General features: G+C 48.6%; 1 protein-coding gene across 2 annotated transcripts in view; it reads right to left on the reverse strand.

The window, feature by feature from the left end:
- Positions 1 to 1,666: 1,666 nt before the first annotated feature.
- LOC144597937 (sodium/hydrogen exchanger 9B2-like) overlaps positions 1,667 to 15,157 on the reverse strand; it is a 118,252-nt gene continuing 104,761 nt past the window's right edge. For both annotated transcript variants that reach the window (XM_078407762.1, XM_078407770.1), the window contains exons 12-13: positions 12,362 to 12,554; positions 1,667 to 4,624 (exon numbers count right to left, since the gene is read on the reverse strand). In XM_078407762.1, the coding sequence (XP_078263888.1) occupies positions 4,557 to 4,624; positions 12,362 to 12,554 (261 nt within the window). In that variant the 3' untranslated portion in view covers positions 1,667 to 4,556. The remainder of the gene's footprint in view (positions 4,625 to 12,361; positions 12,555 to 15,157) is intronic.

The following is a 15,157-nucleotide window of genomic DNA, read 5'->3' on the forward strand; positions in this document are numbered from 1 at the left end:
CAGAGTGCTGGAGTAACTCAGCGGGTCAGGCAGCATCTCCGGAGAACATGGACACAGAGTGCTGGAGTAACTCAGCGGGTCAGGCAGCATTTCCGGAGAACATGGACACAGAGTGCGGGAGTAACTCAGCGGATCTGGCAGAATCTCCGGAGAACATGGATTGGGGAACTTGCTTTATATCACTTCCTGGTTTAAGCAAGTAACTATTTCCCCAGACGGCAGTAACAATTTGGGAGGTGCACACCCAGGGAGAGCAGCCAGGAAAGTTACATCAGCATGTTACATCAATAGGCACCAACTCCAGAGATGAGTGTGAGTGTGTTACACTGACAGTCACTGGGCACTAACTCCAGGGATGAGTGTGTTATACCGACAGACACTGGGCACTAACTCCAGGGATGAGTGTGTTACATGGACAGAGGGCACTAACTCCAGGGATGAGTGTGTTACATGGACAGAGGGCACTAACTCCAGGGATGAGTGTGTTACATGGACAGAGGGCACTAACTCCAGGGATGAGTGTGTTACATGGACAGAGGGCACTAACTCCAGGGATGAGTGTGAGTGTGTTACACCGACAGACACTGGGCACCAACTCCAGGGCAGTGTGTATCTGAACACCTATTGCCAGCGGACATGCAGAGTAATTTTGTATCCACTCCCTGCTCTAGATTCAGGAGTTGTTGTTTAATTTTTACATTTTTCTTCCTTCATTACCTCCCCCAACCTAAATAAAACCTGCAGGCGAAAAGAATTCAATAATAGTTGAAAATAATTCAATAAATAATTGATAAATAATAAATTGAAATAATCCAAGTGAAACAATTTAGGGAGAGTTTTGGTTGAGGAAAAGATTTGTTTTTTTGCTTGGTGTTTTATTGGTGTGACCAAAGTAAAGGTGAATTACAAAATGTATATTTGGTGTAATTTTCTCTCAAAAGCATCAACCTTATTTATGCTATGTCTCTCATGTACAAAACAAATTAATGCCTATTCCAACATTAAATTAATTAACAAACCATTTCTAAATACATAACAACTTTTAGTAAGGTAGACACACAATGCTGGAATAACTCAGCGGGTCAGGCAGCATCTCTGGAGAACATGGACACAGAGTGCTGGAGTAACTCAGCGGGTCAGGCAGCATGTCTGGAGAGAAGGAATGGATGACGTTTCGGTGGTCGAAACCCTTCTTCAGTCTGAAGAAGGGTCTCGACCCAAAACGTCACCCATTCCTTCTCTCCCGAGATGCTGCATGACGCGTTGAGTTACTCCAGCATTGTGTCTACCTTTTCGATTTTAACCAGCATCTGCAGTTTTTTCCACAAGTTTTAGGAATATTTAAAATACAATCAATGCAAACATCCAGAAGCAATGATACTTTAATAATTTGCACAGGTTTAGCATCTTTTGTGTAAAATGTCCTACATCGCTCTTTTATTTCTATTGATGCCCCTCATGACACTTGAACTCTTCATTGTAGTTAATTCAATCACCTCCTGAGACTTCTCTTTGTAAAACAAAATGATTTGAAATCTTTATTTTACTTTTGTAAACATGAGCCACTTGGTCCAACAGAAGGTAGACACAAAAAGCTGGAGTAACTCAGCAGGACAGGCAGCATCTCTGGAGAGAAGGAATGTGTTCTCTGCAGAGATGCTGCCTGTCCCGCTGAGTTACTCCAGCCTTTTGTGTCTATCTTCGGTTTAAACTAGGGTTGCCAACTGTCCCATATTAGTTGGGACATCCTATATTTTGAGCTAAATTTGTTTGTCCCGTACGGGACCGTCCTTGTTCCATATTAGACCTGGGGTGCGCTGTAGGCCCAGACACTGTAGGTCCAGACACTGTAGGCCCGGACACTGTAGGCCCGGATAGTGTAGGCCCAGACACTGTAGGCCCGGACACTGTAGGCCCGGATAGTGTAGGCCCGGACACTGTAGGCCCGGACACTGTAGGCCCCAACACTGTAGGCCCCGGCACTGTAGGCCCGGATAGTGTAGGCCCGGATAGTGTAGGCTAACGGAGTGTGTTCGGGGAGTGGGGCCGAGTGTGTTCACCTAACGGAGGTTGCGTAGCAACGCTCCTCCCGGCCCGGGCGGCCACCATTGGTGGAACGGGAGCAAGTGGCCGCTGGCTGGGTGAGGTCACATGGGGCGCGGGGCGGTGACGTCACCTTTGTCCCTTATTTGGGAGTTAGAAAGTTGGCAACCTTTGTAGTATCTGCCTCAACTATTACACATGGCAGCCAGTTGTATAGAATCGTTTCCTAAATAAATAACAAAGTGTGCAAGTTTTACTGATGAACTGTTGAGATCCAGGGCTGACGTCATGCAGCGAGCTTTGCCCTGCATTCTGTCAGCTCAGATTCTGTGCAGAGTAGGGTTGCCAACTGTCCCGTATTAGCCGGGACATCCCGTATTTTGGGCTGAATTGGTTTGTCCCATATGGGACCGCCCTTGTCCTGTGTTGGGTGCACTGTAGGCCTGCAATGCCGTCGGCCCCGACATTGTAGGCCTGGACACTGTAGGTCTCGACAGTTTAGGTCCCAACACTCTAGGATTCTGACATTTTAGCTTTGGACACTGTAGGCCCGGACACTGTAGGCCATGGGCCGTTGTAGGCCCCTACAGTGTAGGCCTGGAGGCCCAGGGACTGCCTAACGGAATGGCGGCTGCCATTGGTGGATTGGGAGCACGTGGCCGCTGGCTGGGTGAGGTCACGTGGGGTGCGGGGCGGTGATGTCACCTTGTCCCGTATTTGGGAGTGAGATAGTTGGCAACCCAGAGTGCAGGGTAAACCCGCAATCATCTTTGGTTTCCCAAAAGATTTACAGGTGACTTGGGGATGTTTGGCATGATGCTGTACACATTGGTGCTCTCAATGTGACTCACCAAACTAATTTCACCGTGCTTTAGGGGAATGGAGCGTGACTGGGTCTGCTCAGTACATCAGTAATTGCTGTAACTCACTGAGCATTTCAGGCTGTGCTATCAAGATGGAAACTTTATCACAGCTTCAAAATCTTTCAGCTTTGATTTATTGCTTGGCCTTTGTGCACCAGGTAATCTGTGAAGGCATCTACAGATGATGCATTCAAGGAAAGAGAATCAGGGACTGTACAACATTATTCGCATCGGCATGTCCCTGAGTGTAAACATGTTGCTGTTAAACTCAACCCGTATACAAAGAGGGAAGCACCATGAGAAAGCCCACCAGCGAGGCCTCGTCCTCAGCCACACCAGGAGGATCTCAATCAGTTACCCTCCAGAGGCACAGAGGGATGAAGCAGGTACTCGACAGGGACTGCGGTGGTGTGGAGAGGGTGCTGTGACAATACTTACTGCCACAGACCCTGAGCTATTTAAAGCAGGATCAGCCAGGGAAGCACCCAGCGGAGTACGTCAGGCATCAGATCAGGCTGTGCCACAGCTCCAGGGTTGCCAACTGTCCTGTATTAGCCGGGACATCCCGTATTTTGGGCTAAATTTGTTTGTCCCGTACGGGACCACCCTTGTCCCATATTAGGCCCGGACGCTGTAGGCCCGGATGCTGTATCATATCATATCATATATATACAGCCGGAAACAGGCCCTTTCGGCCCACCAAGTCCGTGCCGCCCAGCGATCCCCGCACATTAACATTATCCTACACCCACTAGGGACAATTTTTTACATTTACCCAGCCAATTAACCTACATACCTGTACGTCTTTGGAGTGTGGGAGGAAACCGAAGATCTCGGAGAAAACCCACGCAGGTCACGGGGAGAACGTACAAACTCCTTACAGTACAGCACCCGTAGTCAGGATCGAACCTGAGTCTCCGGCGCTGCATTCGCTGTAAAGCAGCAACTCTACCGCTGCGCTGCCGTGCCGCCCGGAGTGTAGGCCTGGGCACCGCCTAACGGAGGTTGCGTAGCAACCAGCCTCCCGGGCCGGGCATTTGGTGGAGCGGGAGCACGCGAGCGCTGGCTGGGTGAGGTCATGTGGGGAGTGGGGCGGTGACGTAACCCTGTCCTTTATTTGGGAGTGAGGAAGTTGGCAACCCTACCCAGCTCCCATTCTATCCCCATAGTCAGCCCCGGTCAAGGGAAGCCCATCAGTGACGCTGGGCAGACCCGAGCATCAGGCTCCACTGCGCTGCCTTCAGGAACATGTGACAACTCACCCGTGAGAAGGAACTGAGTGGGGAACGGACTCTGATCAAGCCCACGCGGACTTCCTGGCCAAGCTATAATGCCCAGGGAAGCTGCAAAATACTGACATCAACCCTGGTAACAGTGGTATCAAGATCATTGTAAAACACAACCAGAATGTCAAGAACAATGCTAAAACCTCTTGTTGATTTCCACAAATAAAAGGTCCAAATATGCTTTTTTATACATTTTTGATTGTTTCTTTAAAAAATAAATCTACATAATGTACAACCGTTAATTTTTAAAAAGCATTTTAAAATCCATTTCCTCCAGTGTCTTCAGAACTAGTTCCAGGAATCAAATCTGAGTTGAAACTCTCAGCAATGTTTTGTAAGAAAAGTCGGAGCACAGGTGAGCATCTCAGACCTCAATCTCGTTTTCTATCCCTTCTCCAGGATCAAGTGTTAAAACGGTCCGTGATTCTGTACCTGTGGATCAAAATATCAGGATGTAAAGCAAGGGAGGTGCCAGCCAAAGGCCCCACACACGCTCATAGTTTAGTCTCGTTTATTGCCATGTGCACAGAGGCACAGAGAAAAGCTTTTATGTTTGTGTGCTATACAGTCAGCCAGAAGACTAGACATGATTACAATCAAAGGTAGATACAAAATGCTGGAGTAACTCAGCAGGTCAGGCAGCATCTTGGGAGAGAGGGAATGGGTGATGTTTCGGGTCGAGACCCTTCTTCAGACCCTTGACCCGAAACGTCACTCATTCTTTCTCTCCCGAGATGCTGCCTGACCTGCTGGGCTACTCCAGCATTTTGTGTCTACTTCGATATAAACCAGCACCTGCAGTTTTTTTTCCTACTTATGATTACAATCAAGCTGTCCTGTATCCACTCATGGACAATAACCCCTGCCATCACCCACACCTGGAGTCTCATGGACAATAACCCCTGCCATCACCCACACCTGGAGTCTCATGGACAATAACCCCTGCCATCACCCACACCAGGAGTCTCATGGACAGTAACCCCTGCCATCACCCACACCTGGAGTCTCATGGACAATAACCTCTGCCATCACCCACACCAGGAGTCTCATGGACAGTAACCCCTGCCATCACCCACACCTGGAGTCTCATGGACAATAACCCCTGCCATCACCCACACCAGGAGTCTCATGGACAGTAACCCCTGCCATCACCCACACCTGGAGTCTCCCTCACTAACTCAAGGAAACTGCATTACATTGGAACATTCACGTTCATGTTCACTAGTGATTGGAGCAGAATTAGGTTATTCAGCCCGTCAGGTCTACTCCGCCGTCCAATCATGGCTGATCTACCCCTGACCCCCGTACTAATCAAGAATCTATCTATCTCTGCCTTAAAAATGTCCAAAGCCTTCCGTGGCAATAAATTCCACAGATAACTCTGACAAGATATTCCTCATCTCCTTCCTAAAGGAACATCCTTTTATTCTGAGGCTATAACCTCTAGTCCTACACTCGCCCACTATTGGAAACATCCTCTCCACATCCACCCTATCCAAACCTTTCACTATTCAGTACGTTTCAATGAGGTCCCCCCTCATCCTTCTAAACTCCAGTGAGTACAGGCCCAGTGCCGACAAACGCTCATCATATGTTAACCCACTCATTCCTGGGATCGTTCTTGTAAACCTCCTCTGGACCCTCTCCAGAGCCAGCACATCCTTCCTCGGATATGGGGCCCACCATTGCTCACAATACTCCATATGTGGCCTTATAGAGCCTCAGCATTACATCCCTGTTTTTGTATTCCAGTCCTTTCGAAATAAATGCATTTGCCTTCCTAACTACCGATTTGACTTGCAAATTAACTTTTTGGGAATCCTGCACCAGCACTCCAAAGTCCCTTTGCACCCCCAATTTCCATATTCTCTCTCCTCTTTATTCCTACCATCAAAATGCATAACTCCACACTATGCTGCACTGTATTCCACCTGTCACTTCTCTGCCCACTCTTCCCAACCTGTCCAAGTCCTTCTGCACAGTCCCTGCTTTCTCCGCACTACCTGCCCCTCCACCTATTTTCGTATCAGCCGCAAACTTGGCCACAAAGCCAATCCCCTCGTCCAAATCATTGATATACAACGTGAAGAGTAGCGGCCCCAGCACCGAGCCCTGCGAAACTCCGCTAGTCACTGGCAGCCAAACAGAAACCCCCCCCCTTTATTGCCACTCTTTGTCTTCTGCCACCCAGCCAACCTGCTGTCCATGCCAGTATCTGCCCTCTGATACAGTGGGCTCTCATCTTCGTTTGCAGCCTCACGTGTGGCACCTCATCAAAGGCTTTCTGAAAATCCAGGTAAACCACATCCCTGACTCTTCACTTCACATCCACTGACTCTCATCATACATCATACACATACAGCCGGAAACAGGCCTTTTCGGTCCACCAAGTCCGTGCCGCCCAGCGATCCCCGTACATTAACACTATCCTACACCCACTAGGGACAATTTTTTAAATTTTTTTTTAACATTTTACCCAGCCAATTAACCTACATACCTGTAGGTCTCCTTTGTCTGTCCTGCTATTTACTTCCTCAAAGAATTCCAACAGATTGGTCAGACAAGATCTCACCTTCACAAAACCATGCTGACTACGGCCTATTTTATCGTGAACTTCTAAGTACTCCGTAACCTCATCCTTTATAATTAGGGTTGCCAACTGTCCCATATTAGCTGGGACATCCCGTATTTTGGGCTAAATTGATTTGTCCCGTACGGGACCGCCCTTATCCCGTATTAGGCCCGGGGGGCGCTGTAGGCGCTGTAGGTCAAGACAGTGTAGTAGGAAAAAACTGCAGATGCTGGTTAAAATCTGTGTCCACCTTCCGGACAGTGTAGGCCCGGACAGTGTAGGCCCGGACAGTGTAGGATCGGACAGTGTAAACCAGGACAGTGGAGGGCCGGACAGTGGAGGCCCGGACAGTGTAGGCCAGGACAGTGTAGGCCCGGACAGTGTAGCTCCGGACACTGTAGGTCCGGAGGCCCAGACACCGGAGGTTGCATAGCAACCCGCCTCCCGGCCCGGGCGGCCTCCATTGGTGGAGCGGGAGCACGTGGCCACTGGCTGGGTGAGGTCACGTGGGGCATGGGGCGGTGACGTCACCTTGTCCCTTATTTGGGAGTGAGATAGTTGGCACCCCTATTTATAATGGACTCTAAAATCTTACCAACCACTGAAGTCAGGCTAACTAGCCTTTGGTTTCTTGTACAGCGGGTTCATATTTGCAATTTACCAATTGTCTGGAACTACTCCTGACTCTGGGATTATTGAAAGATCACTACAAATGCCTCCACAATCTCTAGAGCCACCTCTTTCAATACACCCTGGGGTTCTCCTCCAGTACCTGAAGGCCATCGAGTTGCAGGAGCCCACACAACAGTTCCCACACAGCATCCCATCCACCTCTCAAATAGTCCTGTCGTTAGAAACTAACCCATGCAGATCCCTATTGAATGCTTGCAGTGAACACATTGTCAGAGCATTAACTCCAGAGGTTGAAAAACCTCCTTAAATCTAATCAAAAACATTCTGACAAAGTCATGACCGGGAGTGTAACCCTGAGTCAGTCCTAATGTTGCTTCAACTCTGGTTAACCTAAAGATGTTTTGCTTGCAAGCAGACATTCCAACAAACATATTTCTAAGTTTACGAGTTTGGATAAAACTGGTAATTGTCACTTGCTGTATTTTGCTCTTTGGGATTTAATAATCAGTGGGTTCAGCAGTTCCTGCACTACCCATAATATGGGTTTGCAAAAAGGTTGCATGTACAAGTAGTGTTACCAACTTCCCCACTCCCAAATAAGGGACACAGTGACGTCACCGCCCCGCGCCCCACGTGACCTCACCCAGCCAGCGGCCACGTGCTCCACCAATGGCGGCCGCCCGGGCCGGGAGGCGGGTTGCTACGCCTACACCTACACTGACCAGACCTATAGTGTCCGGGCCTGCAGTGTCCGGGCCTGCAGTGTCCGGGCCTGCACTGTCCGGGCCTGCATTGTCCGGGCGTACACTGTCCGGGCGTACACTGTCCGGGCGTACACTGTCCGGGCCTACATTGTCCGGGCCTACAGTGTCTGGGCCTACAGCGCCCCCCGGGCCTAATACGGGACAAGGGCGGTCCCGTATGGGACAAACCAATTTAGCCCATTATACAGGATGTCCCGGCTAATACGGGACAGTTGGCAACCCTATGTACAAGTGAAACAAAATCATTAATTTGTTCCTTTAGGCTAACATAATTCCACTGCCTGGATCAATCTTCCTTCAGCTCCTACTCTTCAACGAGCTTTTCTGATAACTTACACTGTGGAGTAACTCAATGGCTCAAGCTGCATCTCTGGCGAACGTGGATAGATTGGAGAGATTTTGTGTCGGGTCCCATCTTTGACTAATTATTACAGCAACAGGAATCAGAGGGGGAGCAATGGGAGAGGATATCAAAACTCCTGTTGTAGAGAGGAGAAGAACTTCTTCAAAGTAGGCATGCCATGAGGAGATTTCACAGGGAAGCAGTAAAATGTAGTGACGAGGAACTGCAGGTGCTGGTTCACAAAAAAAGACACAAAGTGCTGGAGTAACTCAGCAAGACAAGCATCATCTCTGGAGAACATGGGTCCTCTCCCGAAACGTCCCCTCCCGAAGTGTTCTCCAGAAATGCTGCCTGTCCCGCTGAGTTACACCAACACTTTGTCATTTTCCTGGGCTGATCAACTGGATCCATTCGAGAAATTACTACTGAGTTAATCCTTGGTGTCAATTTGTTCTTGTCTAAACTTGCTCTTGAACTAAGGATTTAAAATAATGTGGCAACATGCCTGGAACAACCTTCAATTTCTGAAACTGATTGGATTATGTGGAACAAATGTCAGGATTAAAGGATGTTCCTTTAGGAAGGAGGAGGGGGGATTTCTTTAGTCAGGGGGTGGTAAATCTGTGGGATTCATAGCCACAGATGGTTGAGGAGGCTGTCAATGGATATTTTTAAGGCAGAGATAGATAGATTCTTGATTAGGCGGGTGACAGAGGTTATGGGGAGAAGGCAGGAAAATGGGGTTAGGAGGGAGAGATAGATCAGCCAAGGCTCGGTGCTGGGGCCGCAACTATTTACAATATATATTAATAATTTGGATGATGGGATTAAAAGTAACACTAGCAAATTTGCAGATGACACAAAGCTGGGTGGCAGTGTGAACTACGAATGTTAGGAGGTTGCAGGGTGACTTGGACAGGTTGAGTGAGTGGGCAGATGCGTGGCAGATGCAGTATAATGTAGATAAATGTGAGGTTATCCACTTTGGCAGCAAAAACAAGGAGGTAGATTATTATCTCAAATGCTGTCAGATTAGGTAAGGGGGAAGTGCAACAAGACCTCAGTATCCTTATACACCAGTCACTAAAAATTGGCGTGCAGGTACAGCAGGCAGTGAAGAAAGCAAATGGCATGTTGGCCTTCATAACGAGAGGATTTGAGTATAGGAGTAAAGAGGTTCTTCTGCTGTTGAACAGGGCCCTGGTGAGACCACATCTGAGGTATTGTGTGCAGTTTTGGTCTCCTAATTTGAGAAAGGACATCCTTGCTATTGAGGCAGTACAGCGGAGGTTCACAAGGTTAATCCCCGGGATGGCGGGACTGTTATATGAGGAAAGATTGGAAAGACTGGGCATGTATTCACTGGAATTTAGAAGGATGAGAGGGGATCTTATAGAAACATATAAAATTATAAAAGGACTGGACAAGCTAGATGCAGGGAAAATGTTCCCAATGTTGGGGGAGTCCAGAACCAGGGGCCACTGTCTAAGAATAAAGGGGAGGCCATTTAAAACTGAAATGAGAAAAAACTTTTTCACCCAGAGTTGTGAATTTGTGGAATTCTCTGCCACAGAGGGCAGTGGAGGCCAATTCACTGGATGAATTTAAGAGAGAGTTAGATAGAGCTCTAGGGGCTACTGGAATCAAGGGATATGGGGAGAAGGCAGGCATGGGTTACTGATTGTGGATGATCAGCCATAATCACAATGAATGGCGGTGCTGGCTCGAAGGGCCAAATAGCCTCCTCCTGAACCTATTTTCAATGTTTTCTATGATTGAATGGTGGAGTATTGATGGGCCGAATGACCTAAATCTGCTCCTATCACTTCTGACCTTATGACATTGACTCTTACTTAATTTCACCAGATATTGGGTACAGAGTCAATAAACGCTTGTTCTCCGAATCATGATGTATAAAATCATGAGGGACAGATTGGGTAGACACGCACACTGTCTTGGCCAAAGCAGAGGAATCGAGAACCAGAGGTGGTTAATAAGTTGGAGGCCATTCAGTCCATCGTCTACTCCGCCATTCAATCATGGCTGATATATCTCTCCCTCTCAGCCCCATTCTCCTACCTTCTCGCCATAACCTTTGACACCTTTGGGAAGTGGGGGGGGGGTAAGATTTAATAGGAATGTAGGTAACTTTTTCACACAAAGAGTGGTGGGTGATTGGAACAAACTGCCGGAGGAGGTAGTTGAGGCAGGGACTATTGCAACGTTTAAGAAACAATTAGACAGGTACATGGATAGGTCAGGTTTGGAGGGATATGGACCAAGCGCAGGCAGGTGGGTCAAGTGTAGATGGGACATGTTGGTTGATGTGGGCAAGTTGGGCTGAAGGGCCTGCTTCCACGCTGTATCACTCTATGACTCTAGTGTAGCTGGGACATGACTCTAGTGTAGTTGGCCGGTGTGGGCAAGTTGGGCTGAAGGGCCTGTTTCCACACTGTATCACTCTATGACTCTAGTGTAGCTGGGACATGTTGGCCGGTGTGGGCAAGTTGGGCTGAAGGGCCTGTTTCCACACTGTATCACTCTATGACTCTAGTGTAGCTGGGACATGTTGGCCGGTGTGGGTGAGTTGGGCTTAAAGGCCTGTTTCCACACTGTATCACTCTATGACTCAAGTTAATGCTCTGAATCATTCACTCTCTACCTGACCCCTTGACCTCCGGCGTTTGGTGTTTTGATTAATTCCAGAGTCCTGATTTGGCTGAATGTGAGAAACAATTGAACTTTTCCTATAACGCCTTCCACAATATATCAACATCAGCTCCGTCAACATAGAGTGATACAGTGTGGAACATGTTCTTAGGCCCAACTTGCCCACACTGACCAACATGTCCCATCTGCACTAGACCCACCTGCCTGTGTTTGGCCCATATCCCTCTAAATCTACTCTATCCATGTGCCTATCTAAATGTTTCTTACATGTTGTGAAAGTACCTGCCTCAACTACCTCTTCTGGCAGCTCATTCCATACACCCCCCACCTCTCTGTGTGAATAGATAGGTTCCAGGGATAGAATAACCCTCAGGTTTCTGTTAAATTTTTCCCCTCCTCACCTTAAACCTGTGTTCTCTGGTTCTCAATATCCCTGTTCTGGGCAAGATACTCTGTTATTTATCTAACCTATTCATCCCATGATCATCTCCTATGAATATTGAACCTAAATGAAGGATTTGATTTCTATTGTCTTTGTCCATCTCTTTTGTTTTAGTTTAGTTTAGTTTAGAGATACAGCACGGAAACAGCCCCTTCGGCCCACCGGGTCCGTGCCGACCAGTGATCCCCGCACATTAACACTATCCTATCGACACTAAGGACAATTTATACATTTACCAAGCCAATTAACCTACATACCTGTACGACTTTGGAGTGTGGGAGGAAACCGAAGATCTCGGAGAAAACCCACGCAGGTCACGGGTACAGACAGCGCCCGTAGTCGGGATGGAACCCGGGTCTCCGGCCCTGCATTCGCTGTAAGGCAGCAACTCTACCGCTGCGCCACCGTGACCGCCTGTGACATTCTCCCCGTTACCTCCAGGGTTTTCTACAGGTGCTCCGATTTCTTCCCACATCCCAAAGACGTACAGGTTTGTAGGTTAATTTGCTTCGGTAAATTGGCCCTCGTGTGTGTGTAGAATAGAGATTGTGAGTCAGCGCGGACACCTTGGGCCGAATAGCCTGTTCCCACGCTGTATCTCTACAAAATGAATATGTTCTATGTACCTCTGGCACCCACCCATGTTTACAGAACCATCCTTATTTCATTTAACATTGCTCACACTTGCATTGAGTGGGATTCCTGTAAAGAGGTCCCCCAGGCATCAGCATGTTTTGGGACTGACCTGCATCATCTGCTCCCTGCTCCCTCTCCTTCTGCAGCAGCTTTGGGCCCAGCAGGCCGATGATGACGGCTCCGATAGGAGCGGTGATGAGGATGCCCAGAAAGGCCAGTGTCAGAACACTCATCCCGTACTCCACCGCCATCTTCTCATTCCGGGTCCGCGCCATGTCCAAAGCCACAGAGCCGATGGCAGCCTGGCGCAGCACAGAGGGCAAGGTTTAACGCACAGCATCTTGACAACACCACATGTCATGCAGCATTAGATCACCTCACTTTGCCAGCACGCCCCCTGGTCGGCCAGTGTGTTTCCGCTCCACTCTACAGCCTGACTGAAGAACGGCATTACCATGGCCGCTGCCAGAAATGTAAACCACAGATGGCCGGAGACGCGGTGAAGATTTGTTTTATTTATTCTTTAGACATTAGAGATACAGTGCATAAAGAGGCCCTTCGACCCACCGAGTCCATGCCGACCAACGATCACCCCGTACCCTAACACTATCCTATACACTGGGGATCATTTTTACTGAAGCCAATTAACCTACAAACCTATATGTCTTTGGAGTGTGGGAGGAAACCGGAACACCCGGAGAAAACCCACTCGGTCACAGGGAGAACGTACAAACTCCACACAGACAGCACCCGAGGTCGGGACCGAACCCTGCTCTCTGGAACTACCGCTGCGCCACCTGGACTGTGTAATGCTGATGTGACTGGTGTTTATTAACAATCCCTAATTATCAAAGAAGTAAGCAGCTTTCTTAAACCACTGCAATTGCTCTTGTAAGGGAGATCCAGGATTTAGACCGAGTGATGTCTCAGAGGCAGATTGCAGTGTGGACACAAGAACTGCAGGTTCTGGTTTACCAAAAAAGGACAAAGTACTGGAGTAACTCAACGGTCAGGCAGCTTCTCTGGAGAACATGGACACAGAGTGCTGGAGTAACTCAGCGGGTCAGGCAGTATCCCTGGAGAACATGCACACAGAGTGCTGGAGTAACTCAGCGGGTCAGGCAGTATCTCTGGAGAACATGGACACAGGGTGCTGGAGTAACTCAGCGGGTCAGGCAGTATCTCTGGAGAACATGGACACAGAGTGCTGGAGTAAAAGACGTATGGATTTATAAGTTAATTGGCTTCTATAAAATTGTAAAATGTCCCCAGGGTGTTGGGTTGCCAACCATCTCACTCCCAAATATGGGACAAGGTGACGGCACCGCCCCACGCCCCACTTGGCCTCACCCAGCCAGCAGCCGCGCGCTCCCGCTCCAGCAATGGCAGCCGCCCGAGCTGGGAGGTGGGTTGCATAGCAACCTCCGTTAGGTGGCGCCCGGGCCTACACTGTCCGGGCCTACAGCGCCGTCTGGGCCTAATACGGGACAAGGGCGGTCCCGTACGGGACAAACCAATTTAGCCCAAAATATGGGATGTCCCGGCTAATACGGGACAGTTGGCAACCCCACCAGTACGTAGGATAGTGCTAGTGTACGGGGTGATTGCTGATCGACATGGACTTGGTGGGCCGAAAGGCCTGTTTCCACACTGTATCTCTAAACTCCAAAGTAAAATCTAAAGATTAGGACACCAATTCTGTGGTGAAGTAGATGCCAGCGACCAACTCGGCCAGGAGTGCAGTTGGACAGAACAGATCAACCCAGTTATTGAGAAGGTACATCCTGACTTCACTGCTCTTGTACTCAATAGACAATAGACAATAGACAATAGGTGCAGGAGTAGGCCATTCAGCCCTTCTAGCCAGCACCGCCATTCAATGCGATCATGGCTGATCACTCTCAATCAGTACCCCGTTCCTGCCTTCTCCCCATACCCCCTCACTCCGCTATCCTTAAGAGCTCTATCCAGCTCTCTCTTGAAAGCATCCAACGAACTGGCCTCCACTGCCTTCTGAGGCAGAGAATTCCACACCTTCGCCACTCTCTGACTGAAAAAGTTCTTCCTCATCTCCGTTCTAAATAGCCTACCCCTTATTCTTAAACTGTGGCCCCATGTTCTGGACTCCCCCAACATTGGGAACATGTTTCCTGCCTCTAATGTGTCCAATCCCCTAATTATCTTATATGTTTCAATAAGATCCCCCCTCATCCTTCTAAATTCCAGTGTATACAAGCCCAATCGCTCCAGCCTTTCAACATACGACAGTCCCGCCATTCCGGGAATTAACCTAGTGAACCTACGCTGCACGCCCTCCATAGCAAGAATATCCTTCCTCAAATTTGGAGACCAAAACTGCACACAGTACTCCAGGTGCAGTCTCACCAGGGCCCGGTACAACTGTAGAAGGACCTCTTTGCTCCTATACTCAACTCCTCTTGTTATGAAGGCCAACATTCCATTGGCTTTCTTCACTGCCTGCTGTACCTGCATGCTTCCTTTCATTGACTGATGCACTAGGACACCCAGATCTCGTTGAACTCCCCCTCCTCCTAACTTGACACCATTCAGATAATAATCTGCCTTTCTATTCTTACTTCCAAAGTGAATAACCTCACACTTATCTACATTAAACTGCATCTGCCATGTATCCGCCCACTCACACAACCTGTCCAAGTTACCCTGCAGCCTTATTGCATCTTCCTCACAATTCACACTACCCCCCAGCTTAGTATCATCTGCAAATTTGCTAATGGTACTTTTAATCCCTTCGTCTAAGTCATTAATGTATATCGTAAATAGCTGGGGTCCCAGCACCGAACCTTGCGGTACCCCACTGGTCACTGCCTCCCATTCCGAAAGGGACCCATTTATCCCCACTCTTTGCTTTCTGTCTGTCAACCAA

The sequence above is a fragment of the Rhinoraja longicauda genome, chromosome 1 (genome assembly GCF_053455715.1).
Source record: "Rhinoraja longicauda isolate Sanriku21f chromosome 1, sRhiLon1.1, whole genome shotgun sequence".
In the NCBI taxonomy this organism is placed as follows: domain Eukaryota; kingdom Metazoa; phylum Chordata; class Chondrichthyes; order Rajiformes; family Arhynchobatidae; genus Rhinoraja; species Rhinoraja longicauda.